This window comes from Rhinopithecus roxellana, chromosome 17, assembly GCF_007565055.1.
Source record: "Rhinopithecus roxellana isolate Shanxi Qingling chromosome 17, ASM756505v1, whole genome shotgun sequence".
Lineage (NCBI taxonomy): Eukaryota > Metazoa > Chordata > Mammalia > Primates > Cercopithecidae > Rhinopithecus > Rhinopithecus roxellana.
This window is the reverse complement of record NC_044565.1, coordinates 105591516-105610437: the sequence shown is the minus strand read 5'-3', so window position 1 is coordinate 105610437 and position 18922 is coordinate 105591516. Positions and strand designations below refer to the sequence as shown.

General features: G+C 46.0%; 1 protein-coding gene across 3 annotated transcripts in view; it reads right to left on the bottom strand.

Moving 5' to 3' along the window:
* Positions 1–2370: 2370 nt before the first annotated feature.
* The window catches only part of LOC104677541 (cytochrome c oxidase subunit 7A-related protein, mitochondrial), a 34653-nt gene continuing 18101 nt past the window's right edge, over positions 2371–18922 (bottom strand). Inside the window, exons 2-4 of one of the 3 annotated variants that reach the window (XR_004054382.1) lie at positions 18761–18892; positions 2873–3083; positions 2371–2557 (exon numbers count right to left, since the gene is read on the bottom strand). Coding sequence is in view for 2 of the 3 variants with exons in the window: in XM_010382597.2 (XP_010380899.1) it covers positions 16761–16901; positions 18761–18892 (273 nt within the window). In the remaining variant the exon portion in view is untranslated. Of the gene's footprint in view, positions 2558–2872; positions 3084–16028; positions 16902–18760; positions 18893–18922 lie in introns of those variants that run through there. The other 2 variants (XM_030921318.1, XM_010382597.2) reach the window with 2 other exon arrangements.

Genomic DNA, 18922 nt, shown 5'->3' with positions numbered 1-18922 from the left:
TCCTCAGTCTGGGAGGAGGCGAGTCCACAGCATAGCAATGCTACACATCTGCATCAGCATCACTGACGCCCACCCTGCTGGAAAAGTCCCTTTGTCAAAGATGCCCACGACCGGAGTCTCCAACAGCCACAGAAACAGAATGGTCTGTAGGTATGTTTCCCAAACAAAAAATAGGTGCATCTCCTTGTGAAGGGGCAGCTTCTCTCCTCACAGGGACTCATGTAATGTTAGTCATTTTGTGGTGATTGGTTCACCTTTCCAAAAGAAACCTGAATTTCTGCTCTACCTTCCCTTCATTAATAGATCCTGATAATAGCCTTAAAAGCTTTGATGTAAAGAAGGCATTTCCGGCTAGGCACAGTAGCTGACACCTGTAATCCCAGCACTTTTGGGAGGCTGAGGCAGGTGGATCACTGGAGCCCAGGAGTTCAAGACCAGCCTGGGCAACATGGTGAAACCTCGTCTCTACCAAAAATACAAGAAAAAAAAAAAATCCAGGTGTGGTGTACACCTATAGTCGCAGTTACTAGGGAGGCTGAGGTGGGAGAATCGCTTGAACCTAGGAGGTGAGGTTGCAGTGAGCGGAGATCGTGCCACTGCACTCCAGCCTGGGCAACAGAGGAGACACTACCTCAAAAATAAAACATTTCCTAGACAAAGGAAAAGGAAGAAGAACAAATAGAAAAGTTTGTCTCCTGGGAACGTGAGCCTGTTTCATTTCTTTATCCACCATCTCTTCATGGGTGATATCCTCAGGAGACCATGACTTACTGAACTGACCACTTTTAAAGAATTTGCCAATCCAAACGGGACTACATTCATTACTAGATGCTGATGTATGCTTTATTTATTTATTTATTTATTTATTTATTTATTTAGAGACAGAGTCTCGCTCTGTTGTCCAGGCTGGAGTGCAATGGCGTGATTTTAGCTCACTGCAACCTCTGCCTCCTGGGTTCAAGTAATTCTCCTGCCTCAGCCTCCCAAGTAGCTAGCTGGGATTACGGCCGTGAGCCACCATGCCCAACTAATTTTATTTGTATTTTTAGTAGAGAGAGGGTTTCACTTTATTGGCCAAGCTAGTCTTGAACTCCCAACCTCAGGTGATCCGCCTGCCTCGGCCTCTCAAAAGTGATGGATTACAGGTGTGAGCCACCGCTCCCGGCCTGATGTACGCTCTTAAAGGCCAAACAATTGTTCCCACATCCTCTCCCCTGTATATCACAAAGCATCAGTATTTAAACATCCACCATGAGCCTTGTTGGATTCTGATTCAAACAAATGGTAGAAAACATTAAGACAACTGGGGAATTGTGAGGACTGGGTATTTCATAAGCAATTATTTTAATTTTTAAAAGTGTGGGCCGGGCGCGGTGGCTCAAGCCTGTAATCCCAGCACTTTGGGAGGCCGAGGCGGGCGGATCACAAGGTCAGGAGATCGAGACCATCCTGGCTAACATGGTGAAACCCCGTCTCTACTAAAAAAATACAAAAAACTAGCCGGGCGAGGTGGCGGGCGCCTGTGGTCCCAGCTACTTGGGAGGCTGAGGCAGGAGAATGGCGTGAACCCGGGAGGCGGAGCTTGCAGTGAGCTGAGATCTGGCCAGTGCACTCCAGCTTGGGTGACAGAGCGAGACTCCGTCTCAAAAAAAAAAAAAAAAAAAAAAAAAGTGTGATAATAGGCCAGGCGCGGTGGCTCATGCCTGTAATTCCAACAACTTGGGAGGTGGAGGCAGGCAAATCACTTGACATCAGGAGTTCCAGACCAGCCTGGCCAAAATGGTGAAACCTCATCTCTACTAAAAATACAAAAATTAGCTAGACCTCATGGCGCACACCTGTAGTCCCAGCTACTTGGGAGGCTGAGGCATGAGAATCGCTTGAACCTGGGAGGCAGGAGGTTGCAGTGAACCGAGATCACGCCACTGCACATCAGCCTGGGCAACACAGCGAGACTGTGTCTCAAAAAAAATAAAATAAAATAAGTAAAAAAATTTAAAATGTGACAATAGAATGCAGTTTTGTTTTGTTTTGTTTGTATTTTTAGTAGAGACAGGGTTTCACTGTGTTAGTCAGGATGGTCTCGATCTCCTGACCTCATGATCCGCCCGCCTTGGCCTCCCAAAGTGCTGGGATTACAGGCTTGAGCCACTGCACCTGGCCAGAATGCAGTTTTTCAAAAAGCATTCTTAACTTGAAAATAAACAACTTAACAATTCAGAAATCTGGTAGAAAACCTATAGGACACCACTTCTGTGTCTCAAAGGACAAAAACATGAAGAAGTAGGCTGAAATAAAAGCAAGGTGCTCAATGATTAAAATATGGTCCAGCCCCATGACTAAATGCTATTCAATGAAAACAGTTAACACTTCATGTGTTTAACATGTATTAACTCAATCTTTTCAAAATACTAAATTCCATTATCTCCATTTCACAGATGAAGAAACTTGAAGTACAGAGAAGCCGACTGGCTGAGCTATGAGTTGAAGCCAGGTACTCCCACCTCCAGAGTCCACGCAGCCAGCTGCCATGCTCGTCTGCTGTAGGTTATATGCACTGTAAAACAACAATGGTTGTTAATAAGAATGAAATCGGTTAAACTTCCAATAGAAGAACTTAAGACTGGCAGAAGAGAAGGTGATAATGAGGCTTTGGACTCTGAATCGTGTCAGAGTTGAAGGGGGGCTTATGCACAAATCCTTCCCTGCTATCCCTACAACCATAGCATGGGGCAGAGGAGCTGCCAGGCTGGTTCACTGTGGCACCTGCTGCCAACAAATGCCTGCTCTTCTTGCCTTCTCTGACCTTGGGCACACAAGTCCTTAGTCCCCAGTGTTCAATTTAAACCTATTGGTGTGAAGACACCACTACCTTATTTTCCAGGCTTTGGGCAATTTCCATTTCACTGAGCTCAGCGTGGCAGCTTCTCTCCATCATTGGCCAAGTGCTTTTTCCACTTCGTCCTCGTTCCCCATCGCTCACTTCCTGTGGCAAGTGCTGGGAGGCTGGGCCAACTCCATGCTCAGCCACAGAACTCTGATCTTCCGTCTCTTCTCCCTTTTACCAACATAATCCTGTAGGCCTGAAAATAGATTTTCCTGAGGAGCCATCCACTGACAAATGAATATGGACCACTGCTGATGATGACTATCTCAGTGGGATTCAACAAAATCGATTCCAGAGGCCAACATTGACTCCTGACAGGGTGTCCTTTCATCAGATCTCATTGAAAGCACTGAGAAGAAAGTGAGTGCCCGACGAAAGGGAAAGGGCCTCAGGGAGGAAAAGGAATTTCCTAATATGCAAAGCCTGGTCATCCCATCCCATGCTTGACTGATCACAGTAACCAAGCCCTTGTGCCTCCTAGGAAAGATCACAGGAGACTCCGGAGCCTGCCACTGTCAACAGTGATGCCCGTTGGGCCGACCGACACTGGGTTGGAATGACTTGATAACCTGGTTAGAAGCAGGGAAACCAGAAGCTGGAGCCGTCACTGTAGAGCTCTGTTTCAATTGATGAATGTAAGTCAGATGCCTTACAGCAGCTCCTCTTCTATGGAATTTAGTCTCTCTGCAACACACATTGTGTTGCTACCACCTTCAAAGTGGCAGCCAGTGTGAATCCTGGGGAGTTTGTGTGGAACTGAGGATCTAAAGGAGGCACCCATTCATCACATATATATTAAGAACCTGCCTAGGCAAGGAACTGTGTGGGGCTCAGCAAGGAATCCCAAAATGAGAAAGAGTAGCCCCTGCCCTCACGGAGCATACACTCTAGAAAGGTTGTAAAAACAAACTTTGTATATTTTAGAACTGGTTTAGAGCAAAGTCACGTTCCCTCAAAATTAGAAAATTGTAACTAGATGCTATGATGTATAATGGCAAATGTACAAAGTAAGTTATTCCTAAGGAATCTTGGATTGGTCACCTACTGAATGAAAACATCTACCCATTGCTTAAATTCTACAATCAACACTCCAAAAGGCTGAATCTCAACATTTAAAAAGTGATGTTGCCACTTCTGGAATCTTCACAGAAAAACCAAGTGACGTGCAGCCCACACAGTGGAATACTACTTAGCAAGAAAAAGGGCTGTGGACACATGCACACTCGATGGTGCTCACGGGCAGGAGCACCAGTGACAAACAGCACATCTCAAAAGTTTACAAACTGCATCCCATTGATACACCACTCTTGAAATGACAAAACTACAGAGATACAGAACACACTAGTGACTTCAGGGGACAGGGCTGGAAGGGAGGGGAGGCAACTACAAAGGGGTGGCACAAGGGGATTCCTCTGTGGTAGCGATGGGTAGGGTGGCCACCGCATGAGTCTACATATGGGGTCAGATTCCACAGAGTGTACACCGAACTGCTGAAAACAAGGAAGCCTGTGGTTTGGACTGCTGTGTCCTTCCAATGTCACTTTCCTGGTCTCATAGTTACGTAAGATGTCACCACTGGGGGAAGCAGAGGGAAGGGTTCATGGGACTCTACTATTTTTGCAACTTCCTGTGAGTCTCAAAAAAATTTACATAATGATGTAGAAACTTTACCTTCTTTTTATGCTTTTGAAGGGAATATGGAGAAGAAAATAAGCCCTACTACCACGAAGCCTTTTGAAACTCTCCCTGCACCTGTGCACCTGCAGTGCTCCCCCAACAGGTCAGAGGGGGCAGTGCGGACCGTGGGACCGCGCGGTGCCCACTGGCTTTCTAGCGCCCACTCTGCTATCACAGGTCCCTGCGGGAGAACTCCTAGCATGGTGTGGCCATGAGGGAAGCCTAGGCAAGGGAGGGTCAGTCTGGGGTATGACTGTGAAGCTCAGCATCTGGGACCACAGGGATAAGAGACGACCGGGGAGCACTAAGAATTCATCTTCTGATGACGGTTGGTTGATCCATAACGCTGCTCCCCATGCTCCTGGCACGCACGCAAGGCGGAGACAGCCTTTCCGTGTTTCTCTCCCGACCGCGGGGGCCACAGCACCCCTTCTCCCTCCTTGTTTTGCTTCTGGTTGATGTATTGTCGGTACTCACTCCTCCTCAGATGCCCTCTCCTGAAGCCATCCAGCCTCCGCCTTTCCTTGGGTGTCTGGGCTGAATCAGCTTCCCTTATTCAGAATTAATCAAATGGAAAGGAAGAGCAGAGTTTCACTTTCTTCAGCAGAGCCCTCTCAAGACTGCTCCCGAACTGAGATGAGGTGACCAGGCTTTCTCCAAGAGCAACAGGTCCTGGCTCTATTGGCAAGATCTGTGTTAATGTGGCCTGCCCTGTGCTGCCCGTGAACATCTCCTCACCAGAATCACTAGCAGAAATGTTTGCCAGGCTTGGACATTTCCATGAAGAAGATGATTAACTCTGAGCGGAGCCAAGAATCGCCCAGATAGGACTCAGCCCTCCCCAAGACCCTGGAGCCTTGGTGTGATCCAACTCCATCCCCACCTGGCAGTCAGCCTGCCGGAGGGCCAGTGAGGAATCTGACAGCAGGGCTCTAACCACTGGCTATGGTGGAGAAGGCCTCAGGAAACAGTTTTCACTCACGGGGGAGAATTACTGCCTCCCATGAAAGCATTTTCCAGTGAATGGAGGTGAGTTTGGGTGCTATCTGTGCAGAAGAGGTACCATATCCTAGGTCTGGAAAGGAAAAAGAGAAGATGAAGGCCTTGCCCACATCCAATCCAAAGGGGAGAGACATCCTGGCGAGCTCCGCACATAAGAGAACGAGAGATTAGCTGTCCCCGCATCAGAGTGCCATTAAGGCCATCCCCTCTGAGCACTGGCGGGAGCCTGCATCACAATCACCAGTGTTTGCACTGGAAGCCATGGGCAACGCGACAGATTGTGAGGAAAGCCTGCAGATGGCTCCATTAATAAAGCTGCCGTTCACCACGCCAAAGCTGAAGTGGTTTCCATGGGAAACTCTCACATTAAAATAGAAGGAAGTTTTTTTTAATCAAATTTTAGTAGTTAATTACATTTTTTTATTAAACATTATCAAGTTTAAACACAAAGATTTGCCAGGGAGGGCACTCAGGAAAGCACAGACGCAGCCACTGGCACCGCCAGGAGCTGAGGGGTTTCTCGGGCAGGGGACCCCCCCAACAGCTCTTGCTCCTCCATGTCCTGATTCAACGCTAGGGTCCGTTCCACACCACTCACTCGAAGCGTGAGGGACACAACCCAGTGGTGAACCCAGAGGACTGTGGGGCAGCCTCCAAGGCCACAGGCCTCTCCAGAGCCGGCGCAGTGGCTTCAGCTCCAGGCGTGTGAGCGACACTGGCCGTCATCCTCGTCCTTGAAACCCCCTCCTCTCCTGCCACCATTCCTCCGGGTTTCTTTCTTCCCTCCTGCCCTTTCTCCCTCCTTTTATCCCTCCCTCCTTCGTTGCTTTCCTCCTTTATTTTTAACACTTTTAAAATGTATTACTTCCAATCAAGTGCAAAATCTCAGTGCATCGTGCACACGTATACACCCACACAGCCACCCCTGGAGGAAGACCCGGGATGCTGCCAGCACTCAGAAGTCGGCCTGGGACCTGCTTCTGTCAGGGGCTCCCACAGGGCGGCCTCGATTCTGCCCTCCTGTCGCCACTGAAGATTTTGGTTTGGTTTTGGCTTTTACACGAACAGAACGCGAAGTGTGCTCTCTGTCGTGTCCGCTTTCCTCTGTTCACACATTCCATGAGCCTCGCTGCTCTCTTCCTCTCCACCCACCTTGTTCAGTCTTGGATATCCCCCCTTCTATTTCCTCACTCCCACACAACTCTCTGAACAATGTCGCAGACACCCCTGGTTTCCGCAGCCACTTGTATATTCGGTCTCGAGTTTTAACTCCAGTCCAGATCCCTCACCTTCTCCCCAGACCGAATGCCTATGGGATTCCTCACCTAGAGGACCCACAGGCAACCCACGTTCTCCAAAGAAACACGCCTGCTTGTTTACCCCTAGGTTCTGTACTCCCCTCCCCACTCACCCAGAAGCCAAGCTGCACCATCCTGGGGGTACCCCAGAGGCCTCCTCCCCTCTACTGGGATGGGCAGCTGTCACGCTGGGTTCACTCTGCCTTCCTCGCACCCTTGGGATCCATTTCTTCCTCTCGTGCCCTCGGCCCCCATCAGCTCTCATAACAACTCTTAATTATCAATTGTTGTGAGTCTTTTTCCTCTCCATTAGGTTCAAAAGAACCAAACCAACACAAAAACATCCCTGCTGGATCGGGTGGTTAGCCCCGACACACACCCTGCTCACCAGAGTCCAGCTCTCAGGCCCAGCCCCAGGAACGTGCTCCGGAAGGCCTAAGCCTCTTACTCTCATCCTGGATCCTGCCTTTCCTCTCTTCTCCCCGACCCCCCAGGCGCACCTGAGATGCCCTCACACCTCAGTGCATGCCTTCCCCACGTCCTCTGGTGGAAACCACCTACTCACGTGAGGTGCAAGTTCAACAGCGCCCCGGCGGGGCTTCCCTGCCACTCCTCTTGCCTTCCCAGGGCCTGGCCCTGCACTGGGCCGCTCTGCTGCCCTCTGACTGCTCATCATTCTGCAAGCACAGGAGGCCAGGAGCAGTGTCGCCTTTCTCCATCTCTCCACTGCGCAGCACACTGCAGAAGGAATGATTTGTGCTTCAGGGGCTACTGATGGCAAAGGTGGGGCAAGTGGTCGTCACCTCTGACCTCTGTTCAGACCTAGAGCCAAAGAAAGAGAGCTCACCTCTGGCATCCTGGGTTTGAAGGGCCTGAAGTACCCCACCCTGCAGAATCCCACACTGGCTTAGAGATTCTGTCTTGGTTATAACGTGTCACATCCATAATCAATGGAGAAAACAGAAAAAATATGCTGGATGACAAGTTATGGGTGAGTCCTGCAGGGGGACACAGTGGTTTATGTCAGTCCTCCCTCAACCCCTCCTGCTGTGGCCACTAGACAGGAGCATGGAATGCTGGCCCTCAGGAGACTGAGGCTGCAGACAGGCCCTGATGAGGACTCGCATCTACCCCTTGGCAGGAGCAAGGCCACCCACACCCAAGGCATAAAGACTCAGAATAAGCTAGGTCATGATGTCACAGGGGCAGCACACTTCCCTCCCAACCTGCCCAAGTCCCACCTGGGCGGACCATGCCTCACTTGGCACCCCAAGGCCTGCCCAAGCTTGCCTGGGCTGGGGGGCCTACCTTAAACACGCCTTAACTTCCTCTCCCACAGCCACAGGATTGCTTTTTGCAAGTCACATGGTTCAATCTAGCCAGCAGTGCTCCCCAAGCCTTCCTGATGCAGTAGGGACCCACATCCTTCGGCTCGAGGAACAGGTCCTGACTCGGAGTGATGGGTGGGGGGACACAAAGTTATAAAACCAACTTTCTAAATGATCATTTGATCAAGAGGACTTAGTTCCAGAGAAGGCAAGGGAACAGCCACCAAGTATAAACAAAGGCTGCCCCGTGTAACTCAACTTTAATTAGAATGACAACTAATTGAAAGTAATTTAATGCTAGTTCATGAAAGGTTAATGGAATTCATGTTTTGGAGATGCTGAATGCAACACAGATTTGGCCAGAAACACAAATCTAACCTTTATTCACTTGAATTATTCGGTCAGAATCATTTCCTGGGAGCAAATCTAGTCTCTGGATGGCTCTAATCAAACACCACTGAACTCTGAAGACATCAACTCATTCAGCTGCAACTCAATTTTCAAATTAATCTGCCGCATAACGTAGAGGCTTTGTGGCCTAAACAGGGGGCAGGCGGGAGGGGAAGATGGACTTAGAGCCTCCCAGGTATGAACTGATTCTGGAGCATCTGACCTTCCCCACCCTCTCTAGTGGTGAGGCACTTCCGGAACTGGTGCCAGGCCTTCCGACGAGAGGCTGAGCTGAACAACCACACCGCCTCCATGCTTGAGCTCAGGGCTCCACTCACAACTGAAGCCTAAGCCTGGTACAGCTGGAACCCTGAAGGGGGCACTGGACCAGGAGAGCCTGCCTCTTCCACCCTAGCCTAGCTGCCCTTCCCTGCTCTCCCCCTCTCCCTAGGAGAGCTGAGCTGAGGGACTTGAGCTCTCGGCCTGGCAAGATGCCCTCAGAAACCACCCCAATTTGTGCACCCACTTACTTCTTTGGCCCTTCAGGCAGGCACCAGGTACAGCCCACACAGCCTCAGCGTCTCCTTCCCTGCCTTGGAAAACCCAGGTCCCTAACTCTGCTTTACTGTACAGCCCTTCCAAGGCTTCTTCCTAAAACCTTCTCTACCAGCTGGGAGGCAACACCACCATTTCTCACAGCCTGGGGCAGCTTGGAATGTGATATTTGGAGTCAGCAAAGATTCCAATCTGGCTAGTACATGTTAGGCAGCATAGAGACCTGTGCTTTGGCCCTGAGGTACAGCCATGTGACCATGACTAATCTATGTCATAGACGAGGTTGGAACAAGAGAAGGCAGGACGTCCCAGGAGGGCCGTGTCAGAACTCAAGGAAAAAAATACAACCTAAAGAATGCTCTTCCTGACCATTCACCAGGCCCTGTTTCGGGTTTTGCAGCAGACTCCCACGGGAAGTCAGCTCCAGCAGCCTTGGAACCCTGAGCAGGCAGCACCCGGGCCCCCACCTGCCCATCCCAACACATCCTGCAGCAGCGCCACACCCGGGCACTGTGGAGCCCCAGAGGTCAGGAGGCCTGATTCCAGCTCATGCAAGTGACAGTGGCTGATGGCAGAGAAGACTCCAAGTGATCGTCCCACTCCCCTCCTACCTCTGGAGGTGCTGAGCCACCGTCACTGCTCTTGTTCACGTCATGAGAGCGAGAGTCAGCTGCTGCCCTCCAGGCTACAGGGCCTGACCTGCTACCACCAAGGCATGACATGGGTTCCCAGAACAGCAGCCACAGCCAGGCTTCCCTCCACCACACACACCCGGGCAGCCTCCTCTAAAGCCACCAAACCCCGCCAGTCACACAGAGCTCCCAGATCAGAACAGGTGAAGGATAACTGCAGAATTCCTCAATAACAAGGTCATTTGCTAGCCACGTGGTCTATCAACTCTAAGAGGTGGAGAGACACCCTGAAAATGACCCTATGCATGATTCATCTCTGAGGATCCAGCACCGAATAGTGTGTGCTTCTGCACACTAATTAAATGTCCAGAATAACAGAGAATTAATGCAACTCCTTGAAGACGGTGGGTTAGGGAGTCCTTGAGGAGCCAAAGATACCGGCCAATGAACCCAACAAACGGAGCACTAGGGACAGGCCCCACTTAGCCAACCCGACATGGGCAGTTTGTGGTACTAAATAGTGACCCAACTTAGGAGGTGTGGAGTTAAAATGTCAAATGGATATATTAAATCACTGGGACCAGGCAGTATCAGAATTTCTCAGCAACCAATTTTTATAGCCCCAGGTATAACCTCTAGCTATTGAAGACGAATGTGTCAGAAAGTGAGTTTACAAAGCTTTTGACTATGAGGAAAATGAGAACGAAGACGTGGGGATGAACAGACCTCAGTGTCAGACAAGCTAGGGGAGCCTGCCCAAGGCCACACACATGAAGGGAAGAAAAAAGCAGATAAATAAATGAAAGCTGGCCAGTGCTATCAAAGCCACACCAACCTTCATCTCACCCAGCAGCTTCACAGCAAAGTCACCCTGGATGAAGGGGCGGAGGAGGAGAGGGAAAGCTAGTCAGACCCCGAAAGGGAATCTGGCTGACAGAGCAAAGCGAGGGATAAGTAGGCACTGCTTCACAAGGACAAGTGTAAAGTAGCCAGGTTCAACCCTTCTTACCCTTGTGTACCTAAAAAAAAAATTTATATCGATGCATATCTAAGCTTAATACCTAACATTTTTCATCTTAAATTTAAATAGTTGCAAAAAGTATAGTTTCTATTGTTAAAAATACCAGCTAAATTATTAAATCACTTCTAAAAGTATCCAATGGGATGTAAATTCCACTCAGTTGGACACCCACCTTCATCTGGTTAAAAATACACATCTATACAACAGTCAGAAACCTCTGCTTCTACGCGTATTTCTATTCCACTCCCATACCCACATTACCCCCAAAATCTCATACAGCTTTAGGAATGAAAGTCTCCTTTTGCTCATGCATAATTCTCTGTAACACTCTAAAATTGAAATTTGTTTAAATTTCCTGTGACCATAAACTCTAAGTGTTAGAAATATTTTTATTCTAGATTGAATTATTACAATTACTGTTAGTACATATTTGACCAAAACAAAGTATGAGAAAATCTGTCTTAGAATGCACTGCAGGCCCAGCGCGGTGGCTCACGCCTATAATCCCAGCACTTTGGGAGGCCGAGGTGGGCGGATCACGAGGTCAGGAGATGGAGACCATCCCGGCTAAGGTGGTGAAACCCTATCTCTACTAAAAATACAAAAACTTAGCCGCGTGGTGGCGGACACCCGTAGTCCCAGCTACTCGGGAGGCTGAGGCAGGAGAATGGCCTGAACCCAGGAGGCGAAGCTTGCAGTGAGCCAAGATTGTGCCACTGCACTCCAGCCTGAGCGACAGAGCAAGGCTCCGTCTCAAAAAAAAAGAATGTGTCACAATTAGAGGGAGCGAGCTGGTTCAGGTTTAAATGGATAAATCTTGCTTACTATTAAAATAAGATAATTTCAACACAAATTCCCAACATTCTCTCTCTCCTGGAATTTAGGGCATGTTGCCAGCAGCTGGACAACCATTTCCTTCCAAATCCAGTGAGAAATAGAGAAAGCTGGTCTGCAGAAACAGAATTAAACAGCTGCATAATCAAGAGAGTGACAGAAAGGACAGTTCCCTTGGACCCAAAGGCAGTCCTTGTGAGGCCCAGCTTCACTCAGGTTCTGAAAAATCTCCCTTTCTGTATCAGCTGGATTTAATGAACTTCTGGAACTTGCAATCAGAAGAGGTTTGGCTCAGACAGGAGTCACTAGAGACTATCCCTGAGGAAGTCAGCCCAGTAGACCAAAACATTCAGCATTATCAGTAAGTACTCTGGGCCAGGCAAGTGGCTCACATCTGTAATCCCAACACTTTGGGAGGCTAGAGCAGGAGGATTGCTTGAGGCCAGGAGTTCAAGACCAGCCTGGGCAACACAGCTGCAAGACCTCGTCTCTACCAAAAGCATGTTGCAGCAGCGCCTATAGACCCACTACGTAGGAAGGTGAGGTGGATCACTTGAGCCCAGGGAGTCAAGACTACAGTGAGCCAATACCGAGCCACTGCACTCCAGTCTGGGCGACAGAGTGAGACCCTGTCTCAAAAAAAGAAAAATGAAATTACCTTTTTATTATAATGAGTGATGCTGAGTATCTTTTTTTAAAAAATGTTTTATTCTTTTTAAAGGTAAGTTGTATTTCCTTTTTTTTATGAGCTATCTATTCATGTACTTTGCCCATTTATCTCTAGAATACCTTTTTTTAAAAATTCTTTAGAGACTGGCTCTTGCCCTGTCACCCAGGCTGAAATGCAGTGGCACAATCTCAGCTCACTGCAGCCTTGAACTCCTGGGCTCAGCCGATTCTCCTGCCTCAGCCCTTTTTGTATTTTTGTAGAGACGTTTCACCATGTTGCCCAGGCTGGTCTTGAACTCCTGAGCTGAAGTGGTCTGCCACCTCAGCCTCCCAGCATGCTGGGATTATAGGTGTGAGTCATGGCGCCCGGCCTAGTAAGGCAATTTAAACCACAAAGAAATGTTATCGCTTAGAGGATTGGCAAAGATAAAAAAGTTTGGTAATATTTTATGTAGACAAAGGTGAAGAGAAACAGGCACTCTCAACACTGCTAGATAGGAATGTCAACCAGCACCATATTTTTTAAGTAATTAGCACTATTGAAATTGGAAAATGCACATCCCCCTCACCCACTAAATCTCACGTCTAGAAATGGTCCTAGAAATATAGCCAACATTGTGTTAAATGACAGCCAAAGATGATGCATTCAAGTCAGATTTATAAAAGCAAAAAATGTGAAACTGAATACCCTTCAAAAAGAGACTAAACTATGGTACATTCATAAAATAAAATCCAATGTAGAAAAATGAAACAGAACAATCTCTAAGCTACAAGTGAGATCTGGAAGGTATACTACCTACCATTTAGGCAAAAATAAAACAGGTGAAGAAAATGCGTCAGCCGGGCATGGTAGCTCACACCTGTAATCCCAACACTTCGGGACGCCAAGGCAGGTGGATCACCTGAGGTCAGGAGTTCAAGACCAGCCTGACCAACCCAGAGACACTCCATCTCTACTAAAAATACAAAATTAGCCGGTTGTGGTGGCGCATGCCTGTAATCCCAGCTACTCGGGAGGCTGAGGCAGAAGAATTGCTTGAACCCGGGAAGCAGAGGTTGCGGTGAGCCGAGATGGTGCCATTACACTCCAGTCTGGCAACAAGAGCAAAACTCCATCTCAAAAAAAAAGAAAAGAAAACAGAAAAAGCGTGTATATATATTCATAGAATATACCTGATAATAAACAGAGGAAACTGAGGTAAGGAAAACACAAGGTCAGCATGGAAGCCATCTTGTCTGTCACAAAGTAGGGAGATGATCAAAGACTGATAGGAGATGCTCATAGAACACAGAAGCCACATTTCAGCATCGAAATGAATAATGGCAGAGATGCTTATTATACATCAAATTAGGAAATTCAGTCAAATTTCTTTAAAGGCTCATCTTCACAGAAGAAATATCAAAAATGTAGAAGGAATGACAACAGAAGAAATCACTTTACAACCACCTTAGTAATAATTCAGTCAAGAATGACCAGTGAACACAGAATGCAAACTGCTGAGGAGACAATATTCCCAGTCTCAAATATCACCCCTCAGGCTACTTATTAATTGCAAAGGGGAAAGGATATCAGCCTGACAAGGGAGAAATCTGGCAGACACAACTTCGAATCACCAATAATGGGACAAGCTGGTATCAAGTACCACCTGACATAATGAGGACACCGTATCACCTATAAAGAATTCCTGACAAAAATGTTTAACCTGAAACCACAATGAGACATCCGACAAATCCAAGTTGAGGAATGTCCCACAAAACAACTGACCTGGGGTCTTCAAATAGGTCACTATCAGGAAGGGCCGTGGGGACTGACTATTCTGGATAAAAAGAGACTAAAGAGTCACAACATGCCAGGCACAGTGGCCCACGCCTGTAATCCCAGCACTTTGGGAGGCTGAGGCAGGCGGATCACGAGGTCAGATCAAGACCATCCTGGCCAACATGGTGAAACCCCATTTCTACTAAAAATACAATTAGCGGGACATGGTGGTGTGCACCTGTAGTCCTAGTTACTTGGGAGGCTGACTCAAGAGAATCACTTGAATGGGGGAGGCAGAGATTGCAGTGAGCTGAGATCATGCCACTGCTCTCCAGACTGGAGACAGAGTAAGACTCCATCTCAAACAAACAAAAAAGTCACAATAACTAAATGCAATGTATGATCCTTGGCTGGATCCTGGACCCAAAACAAAAACAAAAATGAACTGCATCTGCTGGTGAGAATGTTAAATGGTACAACTGGGTTGGAAACAGTCTGGCAGTTCCTCAAAATGTTAAACAGTTATCATATGACGCAGGAATTCCACTCCTAGGTAGATACCCAGGAGAAATGAAAACGTATGTCCACGTAAAAATTTGTTCACTATTGCTCATAGCAGCATTATTCACAACATCCCCAAAGTGGAAAGAACTCAAATGTCCATCCATAGATGAGCAGATAAACAAAATGCGGAATATCCATTCAATTGAATACTATTCAGCCATAAAAAAGAATAAAGTATCAATTCATGCCACAACATGGATAAGCCTTAAAAACATGACACTGAGAGAAGCCAGTCACATGCATCACACATCATATGATTATATTTATATGAAATGTCCAGGAAAGACAAATCCATAGAGACTGAAAATAGATGAGTGCTTGCTTTGGGCTGGGAGGTGGGAGTTGGGGAGAGAAGGCAAGTGATTGCTAATGGGTACAGGGTTTCTTTTTAGGGTGACAGAAGTGTTCTAAAATTGATTCTCGTGGTGGCTGTACAACTCCAAATACAGTAAAAACCAATGATTTGTATACTTTAGGCGAACTGTACAGTATGTAAATTATATTCCAATAAAGCTGTTATTTTTAAAAAAACACAACTATAAAGAACCATTATTAGAACAACTGGGGAAATTTGAAAGTAAACTATATATTAGATGATAGTATTGTTATAAATGTTAACTTTATTGAGTCTGACAACTGGGTTATGGTTATAAAGGAACACATGTCCTTACTCAGGAGATACTTGCTAAAGTATTTATGGCTGATTTATAATTCCATAACAATCTTAAGTGATTCAACAAAAACCAGATCTATGTGTGTGTGCACGTATGCATTGTGTGTGCCTGTGTGAGAGAACAAGAAAAAGCAAAGGTGCCAATATATTGATAACTGGTGATCTAAGTGAAGGATATACAGGTATATATTGTACTATGCTTAGTCTTTCTGTAGTCTGAAAATTTTCAAAATAAAAACTTGGGGGAAATACCAGAGAATAAAATTTAGATTTGCAGATATATATATATATATACACACACACACACACACACACACATATATATATATATCACTGCATGGCTGCTACTGAGTATTTTCAAATCACCATATTTTATCCTGAGCAAGAGGTCACTGTTCTGTGCTATGGTAAGATACAAACCATTCCTTTATATATAATAAAACTCTACCTTTTTTCAAAATTAATATAGGGTAAGTGAAGTCTACCAATCATGACAGCAAAGGAAATTAGTGTCTAAATGAACTGTGAGTTACAGGCACATTTCACTAAGGGGCAGGCAGGTTTTTATAAAAAACCATATGGTAATCAACAATATGCCGTTAAGACTCCTATTATAAGACTTTTAGGAATCATTTTGTAAAGACTATCTGGTGCCTAATTAACAAGACAGAAATTAGACCCAGGTTTAAGATGCTGCTGGTGTTCTGAAATTACTCTGAAAGGCCAAAGAACTTCAAACTTAAAATGTTTCATTCGTGTATTTATTCCACAGTCAAAATAAATCATAATTAAAAGCTGTAACATTTTTAAAAGGTAAAGGAAAATTTGTGGCACAGGTGCATTAACAAAACAGACACCAGTCTAAAGTGCAACACTAAACAGGTGTTCTCTGTTCCCATGGTGGAGTAAATACACACAATTACACGTAAGATTTCACTGAAGATAGGAGATGAGGCAAATAACCCTTTGAAATTAACTGTCCAACAAATAGAGGCAGGGCTACATTAATTTAACATTTTACTGCAAAATGGAAAAAATCCCCGAGGCGACTAACTCAAACCCCTCATTTCATGCACATGACCTTGGCTTCTGTGTTCTTTCCACAGCCACATCCAAATCCAGAAAGTCTTCTGCACCCCGTGCTCAAAAATGCAACCTCAAGTCCCTGAGGTCCTCAGCACAGATTGACATTAACAAGCCTGTGTGCAGCCTTCATCTAGAACCTCCAGGGAAATCAGGCGCACAAACACAGAGCAAAGCACCATTTCTTTAAACAATGGCTTCAACTATTGAATGAGCTCTGACAAGCCATATGCATTTCATAAACAAACCAAATCATCTTCATATCTTCCTATTTTTCTTGCAAAAAATATTAAGCCATCCAAGTAAAAAAAAAAATTTTAATTTAACAATGAAAAAGGAAATTCAAAGGGTTTATGCCAAAAAACAAACCAGTCCTCTGCAGCCTAACTCATTTGTTTTTAGGCTGCGAAGCCATGTAGAGGGCGATCAGGCAGTAGATGGTCCCTCCCACAGTCAGCGCCATGGTAGTCCGGTAAAGCATTTGGTCAGGCAGGCCTCGTTTCAGGTAGACGGGCACACCATCAGCTTTCTTGAAAGCAAGAATTAATAAGGGCATGGTTGAGAAGAAAAATATTTTACAATTTTATTCTTTAAATTAAAAAAAAAAAAATTTGTCTACTCTGTAAGTAATTCATCAAAGTGACAGTGGGAAAAGCCCTAATCCATGAAACGCTAGTAGATGTTCCTATAAATGTAGCTAAAGCTTGTAAATCCAAAGTCATTCTCCAAAATGCTGCCTCAGGGAACATGCATGCAAAAGATTCCAAATGTCTAAGACATTTATCATATATTGCTTAACTGGAGCATTGGTGCATTTTTTAAAAGGCAAAGGTAACCAGTAGCTAAAAGAAGTGCAGGCAGGAGAGGCTGGGTGCAGTGGCTCACACCTGTAATCCCAGCACTTTGGGAGGCCAAGGCAGGCAGATGGCTTGAGCCCAGGAGTTGAAGACCAGCCTGGGCAACACGGCAAAACCCTGTCTCTACAGAATAACTAAAATTAGTCAGGTGTGGTGGTGTGTGCCTGTAGTCCCAGCTATTAGGGAAGTTGAGGTGGGAGGATCACTTGAGCCCAAGAGGTCAAGGATGCAGTGGGCCATGAGTGGGCCGTGAGTGTGCCACTACACTCCAGCCTGGGCAACAGAGTAAGGCTCTGTGTTAAAACAGATAAAAAGAGGTGCTGGCACGAGAAACGTTCTCCATTTAGTTTGGCTTCTGATCATAAGTGGATGGGATTGGAGTACTTCATGTCAATAAAAAGGTTCAAGTCCATTTGAGATTCGACTGCCCTCTTTCCGTCACACTGTTAAACCCATTTAATAATCAAATTCCATGAGATATTTAAATCATAATTATCATCATCATCATCTTAAGAGACTGGGTCTCACTCTGTTACCCAGGCTGGAATGCAGTGGCTCAATCACAGCTCACTGCAGCCTCAAAATCCTGGGCTAAAGTGATCCTCCCGCCTCAGCCTCTGGAGTAGCTGGGGTTACAGATGCGTGCCAACACACTCAGCTAATTTTTTTTGTAGAGACAGGGTCTCGTTATGCTGCCCAGGCTGATCAAGCAATCCTCCTACCCTGGCCTCCCAAAGTGTTGGGGCTGCAGAAGTGAGCCACCGCACCTGGCCTGTTTAACTCATATTTTGCAGTGTCCAAAATTCCTCCCCACTGCACCTTGAGATTCTAAATGCTCTCTCAAACCTTACTTATCAGATAAAAAGAGATTAAACTGATCAAAACAAAAGAGCTCTATCCTCAAGATGGGTCTGGACCTGGACTACTTCTGAGGAGGGGAAGCTACCTTACAGCAACAGCAGTAGCAAGCACTGCCATGGCACCGAAGATTTGGTCAGGTCACTAACTTCACAATCACTTGCAGGTAGTTTCACTCTAATAATATGTTCAATTCCGATGCTGGCTTCTCTGTTGATATGCAAACCCATAAGCACCTCCTCTACTTTCAGCAATAGCTCAGTGAATTTTAATATCAAGCAAGCAAAGAACAATTAGAAAAAAACTCACTGCCAAGTCACTACATGTGTCACAAAGTCAAATATATATATTGGGTTATTCAGTTATACAGGCTATTCAGTTATAGAGGCTATTCCTTCTTCCATGCAATAAATGATCAAGAGCTATTCATGCCATTTCAAAACCCTCATACCCTTAAATACTAATGAGGAAATTAACCACCCTCCCCTCTTTTATCAGTATCTACCTATATAAAGTTCTATTCGTTTATGGCTCAAACTAAAATCAAGAGAATACTACTTAAAGAAAAAAGAAGGAGGGTGAATAGTAAACTAGATTAAGATTTCCTTTCATAAGGCATTTTTTAAGCCTATGTATTTCACAGGCTTCTCTGTTGTAGAGTATCTTTCCTCACCTGGAAAAACTTCTGTAGCTCTGGAACTCTGTTTTTCCCAGCATAGTCATATACTGTGGAATCGGAGGTCAGTTTAGTTGGTGTGGCAAATATGATAGGTGGTGCTTCTGTGGAAACCACAGGCTTTAATCCCTGTAGAGGAAAAAAGGAAAATGGCAAGTT